Here is a 16470-nt window from a genome sequence, read left to right as displayed (position 1 = left end):
ACAGAGAGATAAACGAACTGGTGTCTGTTATCCACCCTCTTTCATAAAAAGAAAAACAAAATCCTCTCCATGTGCGGGGATTCTTTGGTTTTTTAAACACAAGCAGGGTTTTAGAAATTCAAAGGTAACCACGTGATGACACCACAAGAACACACATCTATGTAACTACTTCCACTGCCAAAACTGGCAGTATCAGAAAGATTACATGTCTTTTTCTGAGCAAGTGCAGGAAAAAGGGTTTCCATTTAATACTTTCATTACAGTAGCCTTATGATGCAAAACAATACAAAACAGAGAGACAAGTGAGCATGCCAGGTAAAAATAAAAACCACCGTATTAACGCATACTGCATATTTTGAAGGTATTAGAGTTACTACACAATTTCATGTCTCACAACTTACATGATACTCCTCATACTGAAACGAATCAATGAGTAAGGAAAGTGGGGGAAAAAAAAAAAAAGACCTGGTGAACACTAGTTGGGAAAACAAAGTTTACCTCTATGTTTAACATTAATTACTGTAACTGTAAAAACATCTTTGGTAACACCATGTTCTTTTTTTCCCTAATGTATGAAATACACAACTTTCAAGCTGGCCAGGTATTTGGCTGAGTTGCACAATTACTTCCTACTCCTCCTGTAAGCACAGAAGAAGCACATATCAATTAAAACTCACTCCTTAAAGTGACTGGAAAATTTCAGACTGTGTAACTCAAAGAACCAAAACTTGTAAAGTCAATTTTAACATATGACCCTTGTTAGCACTATCCATCTATGCTTATACATCATATTTCATTCCACTAAAGTTAATGTGAATACATGAAGGAATACAGGACTTAACATTGGCAAATAAAGATAAAATCTATAAAATTATGACAGCGAGAATTTTGTCAAACAAGTTCCAAATGACATTTTAGTGTCATACACAAACAGCCACTTCTGAAGACATTTGAGTAGTATGTAAAGTGTTTTTTTTTTTTTTTTCCCTTATTTTTGCAAAATTGAAATTAATTTTAAAAGATCGGCTACACCATTCAGGAAGTGTAACATTTATTTATTTCTAAATGTTGCAGTGTCTGTGCAGAAAGACTAAAACCATGCATTTTTGACAGGCTGATGATTAAGAAGTTACAGAGGTTATTCTAGCCTCAATTCTTCCGAGTCTAGATACTGTATAGAACAAGGTAAGAGATGTTTGGTTTGAATCTGAGTTTAAATGCTCCTCTCACAGTGTTTTGATGCCTCACAGGAAAAGGATTTTCATAGACTTATAAAGCTAAGATGAAAACTTAAATGATCCCTTTTGAATCTGCTTATTCAGAACCAACTCATTCTGAGTACATAATTAAAAATAAACTTGCAAGCTACTATTACCAAGAAATTCAGAATAGCATAGCTTAATAGAACTTTTCCTACTTTCACTATTTCTAAAGACCTGGCTGTTTAAAGTACCCCTTGGTTAAATACACTTGTTTCTTCTCTTCTTTATAACTAAGACACTTGCACATTTCTCCGATTTTTTTACCCTCCTTCCAATTACATGTACTAACATCCTGACTTCTTCCTACCTTCCTGCTTGAACATCCAGAAAAAGACAATTTCCAAATTAATTTGGCTGGATGAGAAAGCTTTCAAATACAGATTAAAGATTTAAGTTTTGAGCATTAGAAAAAACCCAGACTACAAGCAATATCTGCTTTTCTTTACAGAAAAAAAAGAATATCCAACCATCTCGTGTTTTATAGAATGCCTCATAAGATACTAGTTACAGAATACTTACTGCCAAGTACTCATTTGTATTGTTTAGTTCTAAATTAAAGAAATAGAGACCTGAAAGACTGGGAATATGTTAAAATTGGTATCAATGCACACGGTGGCATAAAAGCTGCTGAAAAGTCAGCACATCCTATACGTTGAAAAGGTGGACACGTGAAGTACAAAAACAGTATCACCACAGAAGCCAGAGGACAATGTAAGAGAAAGCTTTGTAAGGGAGTATGTCCATCCACTGTATGTGCAGACAGAATTCATCCTCTATTCTCTTTTTTCAGAAGTAAATGAAGGTATTTATTTTTCTTTATAACTAACTTTTGGGGGGGGGGGGGCAGGGAGAATCTCAATTTTTAAAAAGTACCTTTAGCAGACAAACTAGCAAAAGATTCTAAGGAACTGCAATGTTTAGAAAGATCATCAGGAATGCCAACACTATACTTGATCTGAACCACCAAGATGTCTTTCAACAGATTACCCTGAAATTGTTTTTAAAAGTAACAGTTATATTTTTACTATTTACATACCTTACCCAAGACAGGACACAAGTAACAGAAACTGTAACTTAGTACTGACACTGTCTTTCGTAACATCAAAAAGAAAACGTGGGAAAATGACCTTAAAATAATCACCTGACTTGTGGTAAGTTCATGTCTCCCCCTATAATTTGTACAAAATGGTCACCACATTACTTTTGCTAATTTTCTTGTTCTACTAAAGAGAGACATACATATGCATATTTATTGTGAAGGAGGTTCTGCAGAGGCAAGAGCAAAGCAATTTTTTTGTTATTAAGTATGTTTGCCTCTACCGTGATCATCAAGGTATTCCTCTCCAGGAGCAGCAGATCACCTAAGCTGAGGTTACCAGCGCTACCAGAGTGATCATTCAAAGCACTGAAACGTAAGCGTTGGCATTAGTCATTATCACTAGGGAAATTCAAACTGGCATCGGAATGTCAGCTGTCAGAATTAGAAAATTAATTTTTTCATCCTACAGTCCCTAAACTAAGATGAAAACTTCTTTTATGAAAAAATTTGAAGTTAAAAGACACTTCAGAACCTTTTTCTTTTTACATTAAGGAAACATTAAGAAAATTCAACGTAATGGAAAGATCACATGGAAAGCAAATCCCCTTCAATGTCACAAAATGGAATGATCATAGGTAAGACTACGGTCGTGTTAGAACGTGGACAAAACCAAATGATTTAAACGTGTCACATGAGCCAAGAATACACGCCATCCTCATTTCCTACTGTCTGCATTTGTAACACTACATAACAGCAAACATACCTGGTTAAGTGTGTTATCGGTCTTTAGCTCTTTGTGATTGGAATACTGGATATAGATAGGTTGGTTACGAAGATGAGGCGTCACAGCAGAGTAGTAATTAACCATAGTGATAGCTGCTTCTTCTGTAGCAAGTTCCAAAAACGCCTGTAATTAAACAGGTAATTTTCAGTATTTACAAAGCAGATAATCTTCATATTAGCAGCACCTAAAAACACTTAAAGGGTTTGGTAACGCATTTTAACAAAACATTAGTCTTCAGAAGAAGTCATCCTCTACATACCAACTTTATTTGCTAAGCTATTTCATCTCCAAAAATTCATCTGTGAAGATGCAGGACTAAATATTTATTTTACAGCTAACTTTTTGCTTTGTGTAGCTACCAACCATCCCCTGTTCCCAAAAAATAATTATTAAAAGACAGTATAAGTTCATAAAAAAAAATAAATGAACAAAGGCTCTTCCCTCCCCCCCTTTAATACTGTTGTATGACTTCTTTCAATAGCATTTTAAAAGCATATTTTGAAATTAGACAGTAAGCATACTAAAAAATGGAAAGCAACAAGTTACCTGATTTTTCCCTTTCAGCATCAGGATGTTGGTTACCTTACCAAAAGGTAAACCTAAAGCAATAACTTCTGTTTCTGTCACTTCCCCAGGCAATTTCCTGATATGAAGGACACGAGAAGGAGCCCCATCCATTTTATCGTCACCTTTGAATTTCTTGTTGTCATTACCATTGGCTGAAAGACATATTCAGACTCTATTTGAAAAGTTTACTGATATTCTTAGTGCTTTATTAAAAAATGCTTTTAATTATAAATATGAGATAGTTTTTAAGCCATCTCTCAGTTTGATCTAAATAAAATTCAAGTGTTCAGAACAAATTCTGACAAGACAATTGTTACATAGTTTCATGAAAGGTGGACTATTCAAGACTAACTCAACAGCCCTCTGCGATAAATCATTTTCTAAACAAGACAAAAGCCACAGCAAATCCTTTTCATCTCACTTTCAGTAAAGTATCTCATATAACACCATGTAAGAATATTAATTATGGCTCAGAAGGGCTCGCATAAGAACTCTAAAGTACATTAAATAAAACAATTTGAGGTTACCCACAGTTTTTTTGAAAGGAGAAAAATGGTGGTGAATAGTTACTAGAAGAGCTCCTGAAGGAAAGTTTTAAGGGTTGTTTGCATTAAGGAACCAGACACAAAAAGTGGAATAGTATCAAAGCAAGACAGGAGGCATTACTAATGCTGAGAAGGAACACGCTGGAGAAAGGGGATGGCCCAGAGGACTGACATCACAAAAGTCTGATGAAATCCACAACCTCAGAATTTAAGAACCGATGACAAAAATGGCTGTTATGAATGATGAGCTCACCCACAGCAAAGGAAAAACCAACTAACAAACATGATGCAGCCCACATGGATGAGGGGGAGAAGCCAGACAAGACTCTCCTAGCAGAAGCAGGGAAGCATTAACATCATTGTACAAAGCACCAGAAAGATACTATTTGGAATATTGTCCAGAATTCTTGTACAGAATTCCAGCAAAATTCCATCTTGAGTGCCTTTCTTCTGGAACATATGCAACAAAGAAGTAGCCAGTTGGATGGAAGAAGTTTTGCTTTGGAAAGAAGGCCAGAAAAAAAGAGTATGTACTTTGGTTAAAAGGTAATACAACCACTGCCTACAAATATGTCAGTGGAGCAAACATCAGGAAGAGTCAAGAGCTAAAGAACAACACTGTCATAAGATACATGACTATTAATGAATTAATGCTAGAAATCAGATATGCATTTAGATATGAGAGAAGCAAGTATTAAGACTTCCTTTTTTCTACTTCTGGCTATAAAACATGCAACTCCATGTGAGCTATTCAGCCTTTTATTTCACATTAGAAGAGCAGTTCGATAGCTACCTGTACTTCCCAGAAACACACAAACTGTGACTAGCAGAAAAAACATTTGTAATTACTAGGGTCTAAATTCATGGGTTGAGGACTTATACCAAAGAGGATTAAAAAAAAAAAAATTATGAACAAAACTACTTTTATTTACTCACTAAAAAGTAGAAACAATAAATGGGGTGGGAGGGGAATCAATAGGAAGCGTTTATGTATGTTAAATCCTCCAAAAGCCTCGTCTTTGTAAGAAAGTTGATGGCTGCAATTTCCAGAAGGAAGAGAATAAAGAAGTCCTCAATTATCACTCAGCTGTAACTACAGAATATAACTGAATTTGTGCCAGCAAAGTCACATACACCTAATCTGATTCCCTGCATAAAAATACTGCATTCATTTATGGCCGACTTGAGCACAGAAAGTTTTGCTAAGGGTATGCCTAAATCATAATCAAAAATTAAAGATCTTAACTCAGTTTGCCTAAACCAAGCCAACTTACTCAAGATTAAAAACACAGAATGAAATGGACTCTTATTTTTACAAGTCAAGAACATCCACACTCCAGGTTTGGATTTGAAAAGCCAAACCAGGTATGACATTTAACTACCTTTTCAATGCTATCAGGAAATTTGGCAAACTCAGGGTCTCTAACCAAACCTATGAAAATTCATACTTCCATTAAAGTAATTGATGGAGAAAGGATAAATCTATACATCAGGAACTGTTTCCGTCTCTCCCCTGTATCTTTTTCTAACAGCTGAACCTCTTCATTCTAATTTGATGTTTCTACCTTCCACTTCAGCTCTCTATCTTTAGATTTACCTAAATCTAAAATTCAAGATATTCTTTAGTTAAAACTAATATGCCTTAGAGGCAGGTCATCACTTAACTCTGCCCCCTTCCCACCCCCCCACCCCCCAAAAGAAAAATTGAAACATTCCAGGACTGAGCTTTTTAAAAAGTTCTTGCACTGCATAACACCTTCTATGTTTTTTTAAACTTACTAGAGCAGACAAAACAACAAAAACCTAATGACATCGGAACAGGTCAAAATTCAGCTCACAGTATCTCTAACTGACAGTGCTAGAAAGGGTTGAATCCACGCAATACTATGAATTTTATTTTCATCTGCTGCACAGAAGGACAAACTTTCATGGAACACAGAAGAGTAAAATTTCAAAACTACACACTGAACTAGGATCTGAAGTCCATCCTTACCCTACACAAGGCTCTAATCTGTATAATTTTGGAAAATGTGGCAAGACTGGGCTTCCAGGTAGCCAGATTTCACCCGTTCATAATTACACAATATAGCACTTTATCATCAAAGCAACAGAGAGCCAAAGCTTATGAAAAAGTACTTTTATTTTTCACCTGAAGCTCATTACACAACAGTCCTCCCTAGTTCTCAATTTAAATCTCTACAAAAAACTAGAAGAAAACATTGTAAAGTGTGACAAGCTTAACAAATGTATTACAAACAACACATTACAAACTTGCAAAGAATAAAATTAGTGATACTGAAACTAGATTTCCAATGCCTTTCATACTTAAGCTTTCTAAATAATCTGAATTCATTACAAGTTTCAAAAATTAAATATGAAACAGTAACAATGACAAATGAGAAAGTGAAAAGAAAGGTTTTTAAACTGAAAGATTTTCTGAAACTAATAAGAAACCTGTTTTTATTACATTACCAGAAAAGTATACACCATGAGTCCTCAGATCAGTCCTTACAGAACTGTTTTGTCTTGTGTGGTTTTCAACATACAATTTTGTCATATTAACTTTTCCACAGCATAATGTCCAAGATTTTTTTTTTAAACTAAATCTTGTATTTGGATTAGGCTTTAGGTAATCCCAGCGTTATTAGTAAAAGTATCACTGGCCAGTATATAATCACTCACATATATGTATTTGCAAAAAAATTTAATAATTATTGGTTTACCTGAATAAATTGTTTTTCCACCTATTAGCATTGCTATCTAATATTTGCATTTTACAGAGTTTTTCAACTTTTGCTGCAGAAGAACAGATTTAAAAAAAAACATTTTGTTGTACTATATATATATATCTATCTATCTATATCTTTTCCTAAAGAGCAGTTAACAGCTTTAACTTAAGTCATGTATACAAGCCTCTCACACAATTTTACTTTTTCAACTATCTTAAACATCTACTACCAGGGGGGCACAGACACAGGATGGGGGGACTGGCAACAAGCATTCTCATTGCTATGTAAATGCCCAAGGAAAGTGTTCAGCAGTTGGGCAAGCAGCCATGACAAAAGCCGTTTCTTACCTAGTCGCAGAAGCGTACCTTACACAATGACAGCTGAACTGGTAACGTTCATAAAAAAGGAAGCCCACCTTCTTAAAGTAAGATTTAGGCCAAAACATTTAACACTGGATTTTAAGAAGACGGAAGAAATTAACACAACATCGGTTGTTACTGCTTTCTTGAAAGCCAAGAGAACACGTACTGTTTCTACTTTTGATTATCCAGCCAGCATAGCCTAACACTAATTTAGTATTTCAATAATGGCAGTAATAAAGTGTGTCTGTCATATACTAAATATGCATGCACGTACACAAGTGAATTTTTTAAAACATTTGTGGAACAAACGAAATTTAGCTTTCAGAACAATTATTAAAAGTTTTTGGTACTGTATGAAACCTTTCTCCCTAACTTTAGTCTCTTATTTGCCATCTTAAATGGTACTTCTCAGCTGGAGACATACCATTAAACTGCACTTGGGAACAGAAAACCACAACATTTAAAATATGGGAACACAACTTGTTCAGAGCCACTGAAAGGTGAATTCAACTACTGTTAAAACAACAACTTCATTCTCTAACAAACTGCATAATCAGCATCCATAAAGGCTCAAAGGTAAGTCAAGAAGAGCAAGGTACTAAAAGAGTAACATCGTCTTGTGGTAGAAATGGAGTCTATGGAGATAAACAAGGAACCTGAAAGAGCCTTCCCTATACAACAGGAGAAACACAAAATTGCAGAAAATTGCGGGAGGGAAGAGATTCAGAAACCTCACAAGCCAACCAGTAACTACAGCTGAGGAGCTGCTATTAAGCTGGAAGCTTACTGGCAAGTAGCTATTTCATCAGGTAGCCTGGCTTTCACCAGACAAGCCTGATCCAATTCAAACCTCTTGCTGCTAATGCTTTAACAAATATAAAGATGCACTGAAGAGCATAAGGCTACAATACGTTGGGAAAAAAAAATTTGAAAAATCACCGTGAGAATAGCATGACTAAAACACAGTGTTAGTATTAGTTCATTTACTAATTAAGTTACAGCCTCTTTACAGTTTAAAAAAAATAATTAAAAATCAGAAATATAACCCTGAATATTCGTTATATTAAATTCAGACTACTAGAGAAACCCCTGCTCTGTAACAGCCACGGCACAGATGCAAGCCCTCTTTGGCTCTCCACCAAGGAGAAGAAAAATCCAGTTTCCATATGACATCCGTTGTCTATTTCTAAACAAAATCTCATCTCTACAAATGGCATTCAAAGTATTATTCTCCCATCTAACTAGGCTACTACAGTCTAAACAGAACTGATACATAAAGCCACATCCCTGTTGCACAGAGTTCCTTCTATTTAACATAAACTGAGTTGTTAAAATTGGATGCTTAAGAGTTGACAAAGCCCACAGAATGGCTGTTATCTAAACAACTTGGGTCCCTGGCATTTTTAGCTAGAAATTCCTATTTTAAACAAAGAAATAGAAACCTATATATAAAATCAACAGAACAAAGTGCAATGTATACAAGGCATACTGTAAGTCCGTGGTATTAAATTGTTCAAGCTATGAAGATTCAATGCTCCCAAGTAGTTTTTGTTGAAAAACTGATCTTAAAGTTCAGCATGTCTCCTAGCAAACAGTGAGTAACTTACTTCCTGCTGATAACTACTTTTGAAAACATATTTTAATAAGATTTCATCCTAGAGGAGTTTTTCTCTGCACAATTTTTTTTTTATTATTTTTTGAGAAATACGTAAATATGACCTAAAGTGTTTTGAGGCCAAAAATACGTAATTTCCCTTGAAAATATATGAAGCCTTTATTTTAGATGAGTATTTTTCCTTTACAATAACCTTCTTTTGTATTCACATAATCTCCTAATACAGAAAAGTAACTACGTGGCTATGCGCAAAGATTTTGCATATAATAAAGTTGCTTTCACCTACTAATTCCTGGAAAGAAGGGGAAAAAAAACTGTTAAAATTCATCACAAGATGCTGATTATAAATCCCTGCGTATCTGCAGTAGTAAAATAATTGATAAATAAACATCCTTTCTGCAGAAGTCAGTCTGTTTCATAACTGTCAGTACACACCAAAAACCAGCTACAAAAAAAAGTATAAATACTTAGGCTTTCCTGAAACACTTATTTCATCCTCCAATACAATCAGTTATACATTAAAGACAAGAAGCTTACTAACAGTATTGTTCATTGTTGTTGCTAATGTAAGAAAGTCCTTCTTGTTTCACATTAGCTAAATATATGAAATCTAATGTTATCGACAAGTAGAACATAGGACACGTATCCACACAGGAAACGTCTGACTGAAAGAAAGGCAATGGAATTACGAAGTTACCTGATTTACAATTGTGGATTATGACCAGACAGAAAGATTAAATACTGCAGTGGCTACTGAACATAATCATCTGCATAAAACAACCAGCTAAGGAAACCGCAGACAACCCCAAACTGGGAGGATGTAACAGAGACCACTGTGGATTCGTTTCCAAGGTTCTTTCCGTAAAATATATACACCCAGCCTGATGTCACAGATAGAACGGAGGAAGAGGAGACCTTTGGTCTGAACCAGTGACAAGCTTTTCCACAAGTGCCAACAGGTTCCCAAAACAAGAAGAACAGGATCTTTGTTTTAGTACAGACATCTCCAAAAGTTCAAGCTGAAGATAAATCTGGAATTTAAAATTGTTGGAGAGGAAGAACAAAAAAGGTGTCACCACACTAAAAAGTAAGATAAAAACATGAAGAATGTGAAGTTCTCGGAATTCTCCATTTGTTAACCTTAAAATTAAAGGTTACATGTTCAGTGTTAGTTACACTTGTTAGGTTGATGGGGGGGGTTGTTGTTGTTTTGGGGCTTGGGGAGAGGAGTGTGTTCTGCAAGACTTTGTACTTCCAAGTACTTCATACCCCATTATCCTTGCCTTGCTGGGCTGCTACTACATTGCGGAAGGCTTACCACTTGAACTAAAGCATTAATCAGTACTAACAGGTGGATTTTTACCACGGATGTGGGCCATGTGCAAAGGAATATCTTGACAAAGCAATAATAAAACTACCTTATAGTGCAAAGAATACTGCCTGCCAGGAATTTGAGCTTAATACTTATTTAGTAAACACGGTCAGGCAATTAAAAAATTACCTATACAGCTTTTAACTGGCACATCTGCACCTAGGCTGCACCTCTGTTTAAAACCCCACTGAGCAAGTTTGCTAAGCAGCTATGGTAACACACTGCAATATGGTACAGCGGCTGTTCAACGTTGCACCGCCTGAAACTAATCCACCTCCCTTTGGCCCTTAACATACGTAAAAATATTACACCTAGAGTGACATAAGTGAAACAAAAATGAATTGCCATGGCATAGTGATGCAGACAGGCATTAGCTAAATTAATAACAGCAGCCACATATTATTTCTCCCATCCTGAGGTTTTTTGAGGGGTTTGGGGTTTGTTTGTTTGCTCTGGTTTTTTTTTTTTTAAGTTTCTTAATTTACAAAGAGATATACTATTCAGAGCATTAAAATTTATTTCATCCACATGCATATGCCCATGTATAGCTGTAGAAAAATGTAAATTATAGTCTATTATTAAATTATACTTTCCAATCACATGTGCTGTACTTCTTCAAATCTTTCCAATTACTATTAATTGTAATCAATTTACAAACTTCAGAAGTAAATTACCTATGGTTAGGCATCATTAAGGTTAACTAATAACCAATTTTATTTGATGTGCCATCAAAACCAGCACATCTATGTTTATTCCCCAAGTTAAACAGAGCACTTGAAGCATTATTAGCTTGTATGCCCAAGTGCTAAGTATTCTGTTAATACAATGAATTACCTATCAAAGTCACTGCTAACATTCCCTGCTAATGAAGGAAAACCAGGATCAAGATTAATAGTATCATTTAAAGCTCCAGGATTTTGGTAAGCTCAGTTGCAAAATGATTTTTGAAATGTTTTTACTGATTGAACTTAACCACACAAATGTGAACAATAAAACTGGTGGCAGCTATAGTAACAAAACCTGCCAATTCTCCTGCTTCAATCCCTTGTCTTTTACAAGCCAATTTTCATAAAACTTTCATCAACAGCTTTCACTTTTTATCTACATCCCTTAAAGTCTTTCATTGTTTTGTGTGGATTTCAGCAATACAGCTCATGGCGTGAGCATCTTCATACATGTAACTGTTCCTAAAACTTCTGTTAAGCAGTCCTCCACCTGAAAAGAAAAAAGCCTCACAAGAAGTTCAGCATAAAAGTAACCCATCACAGTTCTAGTTCTTAAAGAGAAGTGTCTCCCTTTCTTCGATTTAAAAGCAGCAGAATAAGCAACTGCAGTTATGTATTTACTGAACACACAGCACTGAAAGGTGAAAAAGTTACTTATGTATAATCATTGACAATGTGTATAACTAATGTCTTTAAAAACATCCAGAGTCAAAAATATTTTTTAAATATCCTGGCTTCAGCTCCAGTTTCTCAGAATCCTGTTACCAAACTGTATTTTAGTTTCCCTAAACTGCCTTTGTAGTCATTGTCTGCTGTGCATCAACACAAAAAAAAAGAATTCACAGATCCTTACGAGAGGGTTATGCTCTCTAAAGAGATCAGAGCCAAACAAGATTATGATAGAAAATAAGAATAGACTTTGACAATATTATCAGAAAAGCTGAAGGAAAACACTAGTAGTAGTTCAAGCAGTCGTAGAAGGCCTGTGGTTCTGACAATACAGCTTCAACATACCAACATCAGCTGGTGCTTAAAAGCTCAGAAACTTGAACACCTAACATCAAAAAGAGAACTTCTTAAAAAAGCTTAGATATTTGTTGACCTAGAACCTTACGAGCAGTCCTCCCTTGCAACAAATTCTGATCTAGTAGATGAGATTCTTCCCTCAATGTTTACAGAATGATGCTCTGCCATACTACTCAAACTAATTCAAGAAAAAAAGAATTCTTGTGTATTTAAATATAAATGCTTAACTGAAATGGAATTCCATGACAATAAGGACAGTAATCAAATTATGTCCAAAACAGGAGATACAAGGGTTCAGAATTAAGTGGTAAAAGAACTCACCCGGATGTCATCCTCAATTACCCAAGTCTAACTTTCTTTTAAGGCTGTTCTACAAAAGACACACAAAGTACTTAAGAGAGTACTTGACTTGTAGTGAATGTTAATATAACATAATGGCCAATTGCCTTTCATCTGTAGTCTTGAAGATGGATACCGATGACAAAGCTGTTTAGAAAATGCTGATGGATCAGGCCTTCTATTTTGAGGAACGTCCTTTGGACAACAGTCCAACATGCTAGCATTTTCTTTAATTCCATGTTGTTTATCAAATTACCAGTGGTTCAAATAATCAATGAGAATGCAAACCAAATGTTTGTCCAACAACTTTGCAAGTTTCTTTCACAAAAAAATAGGGATTCGTATGGAAGGCTCCCCATAGGGTAAAAAAAGCATGCATCTTGCGTGCCTTTCTCTGACTAAGAAAGAGAATTAGAGCAAGAGTATTCATAAAAGCACTGAAGTGCTACAGTAGCCTAACTGAATGGCAGCTGAATACCAAAAATACCTAATGGAACTGCTACCATGATAAAAGGTTAAGATGATCATTTTTAAAAACCTCATCTCCACGCTCACCCCTAAAGACACAGCCCCCAGTTCTACCAAGAACACCCTCTTCCATGAAAAGGTCATTCTTTTGACAACTTCGGCAATTTGGTTTAGGTTAATATTTCTATAGCAGAGGTTTAGAAAGAAATGAGCCTGTGGTTCACAAAATTTTGCTCTAAGTTTAGGCCTGCTAGGGACAACTGATTTTTTCATTGTTTATACTTCTACCAATAAGGCTCAGAGGACTACAAGACAAACTCTTCTGTTCACCTAGGTATCTGTTTGGAAAAATCTCTTTCATTTTTTTGTGTAGATTTCAGCAATACAGTTCATGGGAGCAGATGTTGAAAATATCAAGGTCAAAACCAGGACAGGTTTCTATGTACTCCAGAAAACAATAACCAGGTCTCATAAAATCATGACACTTCCAAACGCTAAGAATGAAAGGGCAAGAACAAGTATTAAGAGTTACAGGGTAGGCTGATTTCTACAACATCTCCTTTACAAGGAACTTAATCGGTGATTACAGATTCTCTTAAGCCCTAGAAAACCCCAGGAAGATTCATCACTACCATGCCTTGGCTACAGCAAAAAAACCCTCTGTTCATAAAAGTTTTAAGCTCTTCTAAAGAGAAAAGTAACAACAGAACTGAAGCAAAAGGAGGACATTAATTTGGACATAAAGAATACTTGAACTCATTTGGCTTCAGGAGATGGGTACAGAAAAATTAACATACAGGTTTCCATTTCAGATCTAATTACTTCTGAGTCTACAATCTGAACTTGTAAACTGTGCAAGTCTGGAAAAAGTACTTCCAGGCTCATGATAAACAAGACAGTTACGGGAGGATATATTCAGAAATAACACCGAACTGTGGATTTAGCCTACTCTGCCGGGGGTTTTTTTATGCTATTTAACAAAGGCAGGCAGGCAGAAATTTGAACACAATCCCAAGAAACTGCTTAAAACCAAACAAACAAAAACCCCCAAACCAAACTAGCCCCTTTTCCACCGACCTCTACAAAGAATGGTTTGAATTATAATACTGCATTCAGATTGGGGTTTGTTTGTTTGGGTTTATTTTTCCACCAACCTCCTTTATATATTACACAATTAATATGAAAATTTTTGTAACAGGCACTGATACTACAGGAACCAGGCCACTACTCAGACCACTGTTGCTCATTAATGAGATTGTTTCTGGGAAGTCATTTACGGTTCTGGATGCCTAGAGACATACCAAGGGATCTTACTTGTGTAAAATGTAAAGAATCAATTCATTTGAAAACTCTCTTACAAATGCTTGTTCTTTGGTAACCAAAAAAAAAAAACAACCCACCACCCAAACCCAACACAAAACCCAAACCCTAAATCAGCTTAAAGAGGGGGGAAACAATAACAAGGTGGGGAGGAAAATTGTTACTTGTTAAACATATCAATCTCCTAAGTCCACGTAATGGAATCAAAGCACTCTTCTCCATTTTAAGAACTTTTTGAGGAGAAAAGAATTTCTATTTAAAGTTTGATGCTTCTTAGTTAAGCTTCTGTATTTTTTCTTCTAAAAGCTCAAAATTATAATAATTCCGATTTGAATTTTTTTCCCCCTTTAGCTTTTAGGTTTTTTTTTTCTTTGATAAATTAACTTTCATTTAGTTTTCCTGAACTGAAAGTTTCTCTTAAAAATATATGCAAAAATTCGGTAACATTCAGGACTTTGTCCTGGTAACAGTGCTCGCCCTCCCCCTCCCACTGCCCAAATCCAAACCCACACCCACAACCCAAACTCCTTTTCAGTCTAGTGTCTCATTTAAGTAAATCAAACTGCGGAAGCACTAATATGCAGGACTGCAGAGGACATCAAGAAAATGAAAACAAGAGGAGGGACCTCTTTCAGAACCAGATGTAAGAAAAGCAAGGGAGATAAACAAATGTTCTGGGGTTCTAAAATGGCTACGAATGCACTACACGGCATTTTTTCCTCTGTTCCACAGAAGTATCACCTCTTTACCTTTGGTTATAGAACTCCCCGTGGAAGTGGTTCTCCTCTCTTCTGCCGCCACACTCCTCCACCCCACACTGCACTGAATCTAGCAACTGTGCAGCCATGTGACTGATCAGTAAGCTGCTCCAAGGGAAAACTACGCTTTTTGGCAGTACAATTTAATGCTGGACTAGCTCATTCTGCAAATGTATGAGCATACCAAGATAGACAGTGGAGCTGGAACACGTGGAGCTGGGAGGGGGTTCTGCCTGTGCTGAGGATGTAGGATGAGAAAGCACAGAACTACCCATTCTGGCAACAGCCGCCACAGCACCCTCAACATAACATGAAATTGCACCCTAAATCCTAGTCTTTTACTACTAGATTTAAAGGCAGGAGTCTGCTACTAGTATCAGCGACTATACTGTTCAGCCCATAAATAGGGAAAAATTGATCAGGCACATTAAAGCAGTGAACCAGGCAAATATTTAGAAAGCCCAGCAACACTGATCCCTCCACATCTCTGAGGAAAGGAAAAAAAAAATATGCATGGTTAAAAAGGAAACACAAAGAAAAAAGAGAAAAAGCAAGACCCCAAGAGAAGAAGTGAGCCCCCAAGGGAACTCGATGCTTGTTCAACACACAGAAGCATTAACTGCAATAGAAGGCATTTTAGTACGTGCCAATTCACGAAAAGCCTTTCTATCTAGCATCACCAGAAATTTGCCTGAACAACCACGCTCACTTTGCACTGACATTCTGAGATTCCACCGCTGCGATCTCAGACTGAAGTAGCAAAGTGAAGTTTCCTCCTTTAGCAGTCTACAGCAGAACAGAGCAAAACTCTGCCTTCCTGAATCCGTGCTGCATTATGAAACTGGCACAGTGTTCTTCCCTGTAATGCCCAGACTGGCAGATGTCTATGTGTGAAAAAGCTGATGTCATACAGGAGTTGTTAAGCTGTTTACCTTTGCTTGGTAGTTGATTCCTTACTTTCAAGGCAGCTGTACAAGACAAATGTAATTTTTCTTCCCATCACCCACCAACAATGTATTGTACAAACATCTGAAAGTTGCCTCTTGTCTTACGGGATGATTATTCTCAGATACCCAAGGTTTGTGAGTATATACCAGGTCACTACAGTCTAAAGCATGCCAACAGTTTATCCCTCTATAGCACAACAGATTCTTGTTTCAGTGTTCTCCCCTTGTAAACAGGAAATGAGTCCAAGTATAAATGATAGATTTCTCCTTTGAAAGGGCATCACTTACCAGTAACTACCATGCTGCTCATGTTAGAGTTCGGGCTATTGAGTACACTGCCTGAAAGAAGTTCGTCAGATCCTCTCTAAAAAGAAAGAGACAGTAAGAGATTTTTTTTCCTCTATTTGGTGATTTTTAAAGATGATATTAAAAATGTCAGTTTGACAGGGAAAACCTTTAGAAGAACTTAAGCAAGCATAACCAAACCTATTCAGATTTGGCACACTTCCTCTTTTCAGATAAGTGCAACAACTTGAAATCTAAGTAAAGCAGTATATTTACACGGCAATCTTTGAAATGAGAGCAGCTTAAGCAGTTGTTTCACCCACCACT

At 36.2% G+C, this 16470-nt stretch overlaps 1 protein-coding gene across 6 annotated transcripts in view; it reads right to left on the bottom strand.

Moving 5' to 3' along the window:
* The window catches only part of PTBP2 (polypyrimidine tract binding protein 2), a 53235-nt gene that overhangs the window by 22447 nt on the left and 14318 nt on the right, over nt 1-16470 (bottom strand). For 4 of the 6 annotated variants that reach the window (XM_075710405.1, XM_075710401.1, XM_075710402.1 and 1 more), the window contains exons 3-5: nt 16147-16222; nt 3632-3804; nt 3065-3208 (exon numbers count right to left, since the gene is read on the bottom strand). In XM_075710405.1, the coding sequence (XP_075566520.1) occupies nt 3065-3208; nt 3632-3804; nt 16147-16222 (393 nt within the window). Of the gene's footprint in view, nt 1-3064; nt 3209-3631; nt 3806-16146; nt 16223-16470 lie in introns of those variants that run through there. The other 2 variants (XM_075710404.1, XM_009490158.2) reach the window with 2 other exon arrangements.

This window comes from Pelecanus crispus, chromosome 5, assembly GCF_030463565.1.
Source record: "Pelecanus crispus isolate bPelCri1 chromosome 5, bPelCri1.pri, whole genome shotgun sequence".
Lineage (NCBI taxonomy): Eukaryota > Metazoa > Chordata > Aves > Pelecaniformes > Pelecanidae > Pelecanus > Pelecanus crispus.
Note: the sequence above shows the minus strand (reverse complement) of the source record. Positions and strands in the feature narration are given on the sequence as shown.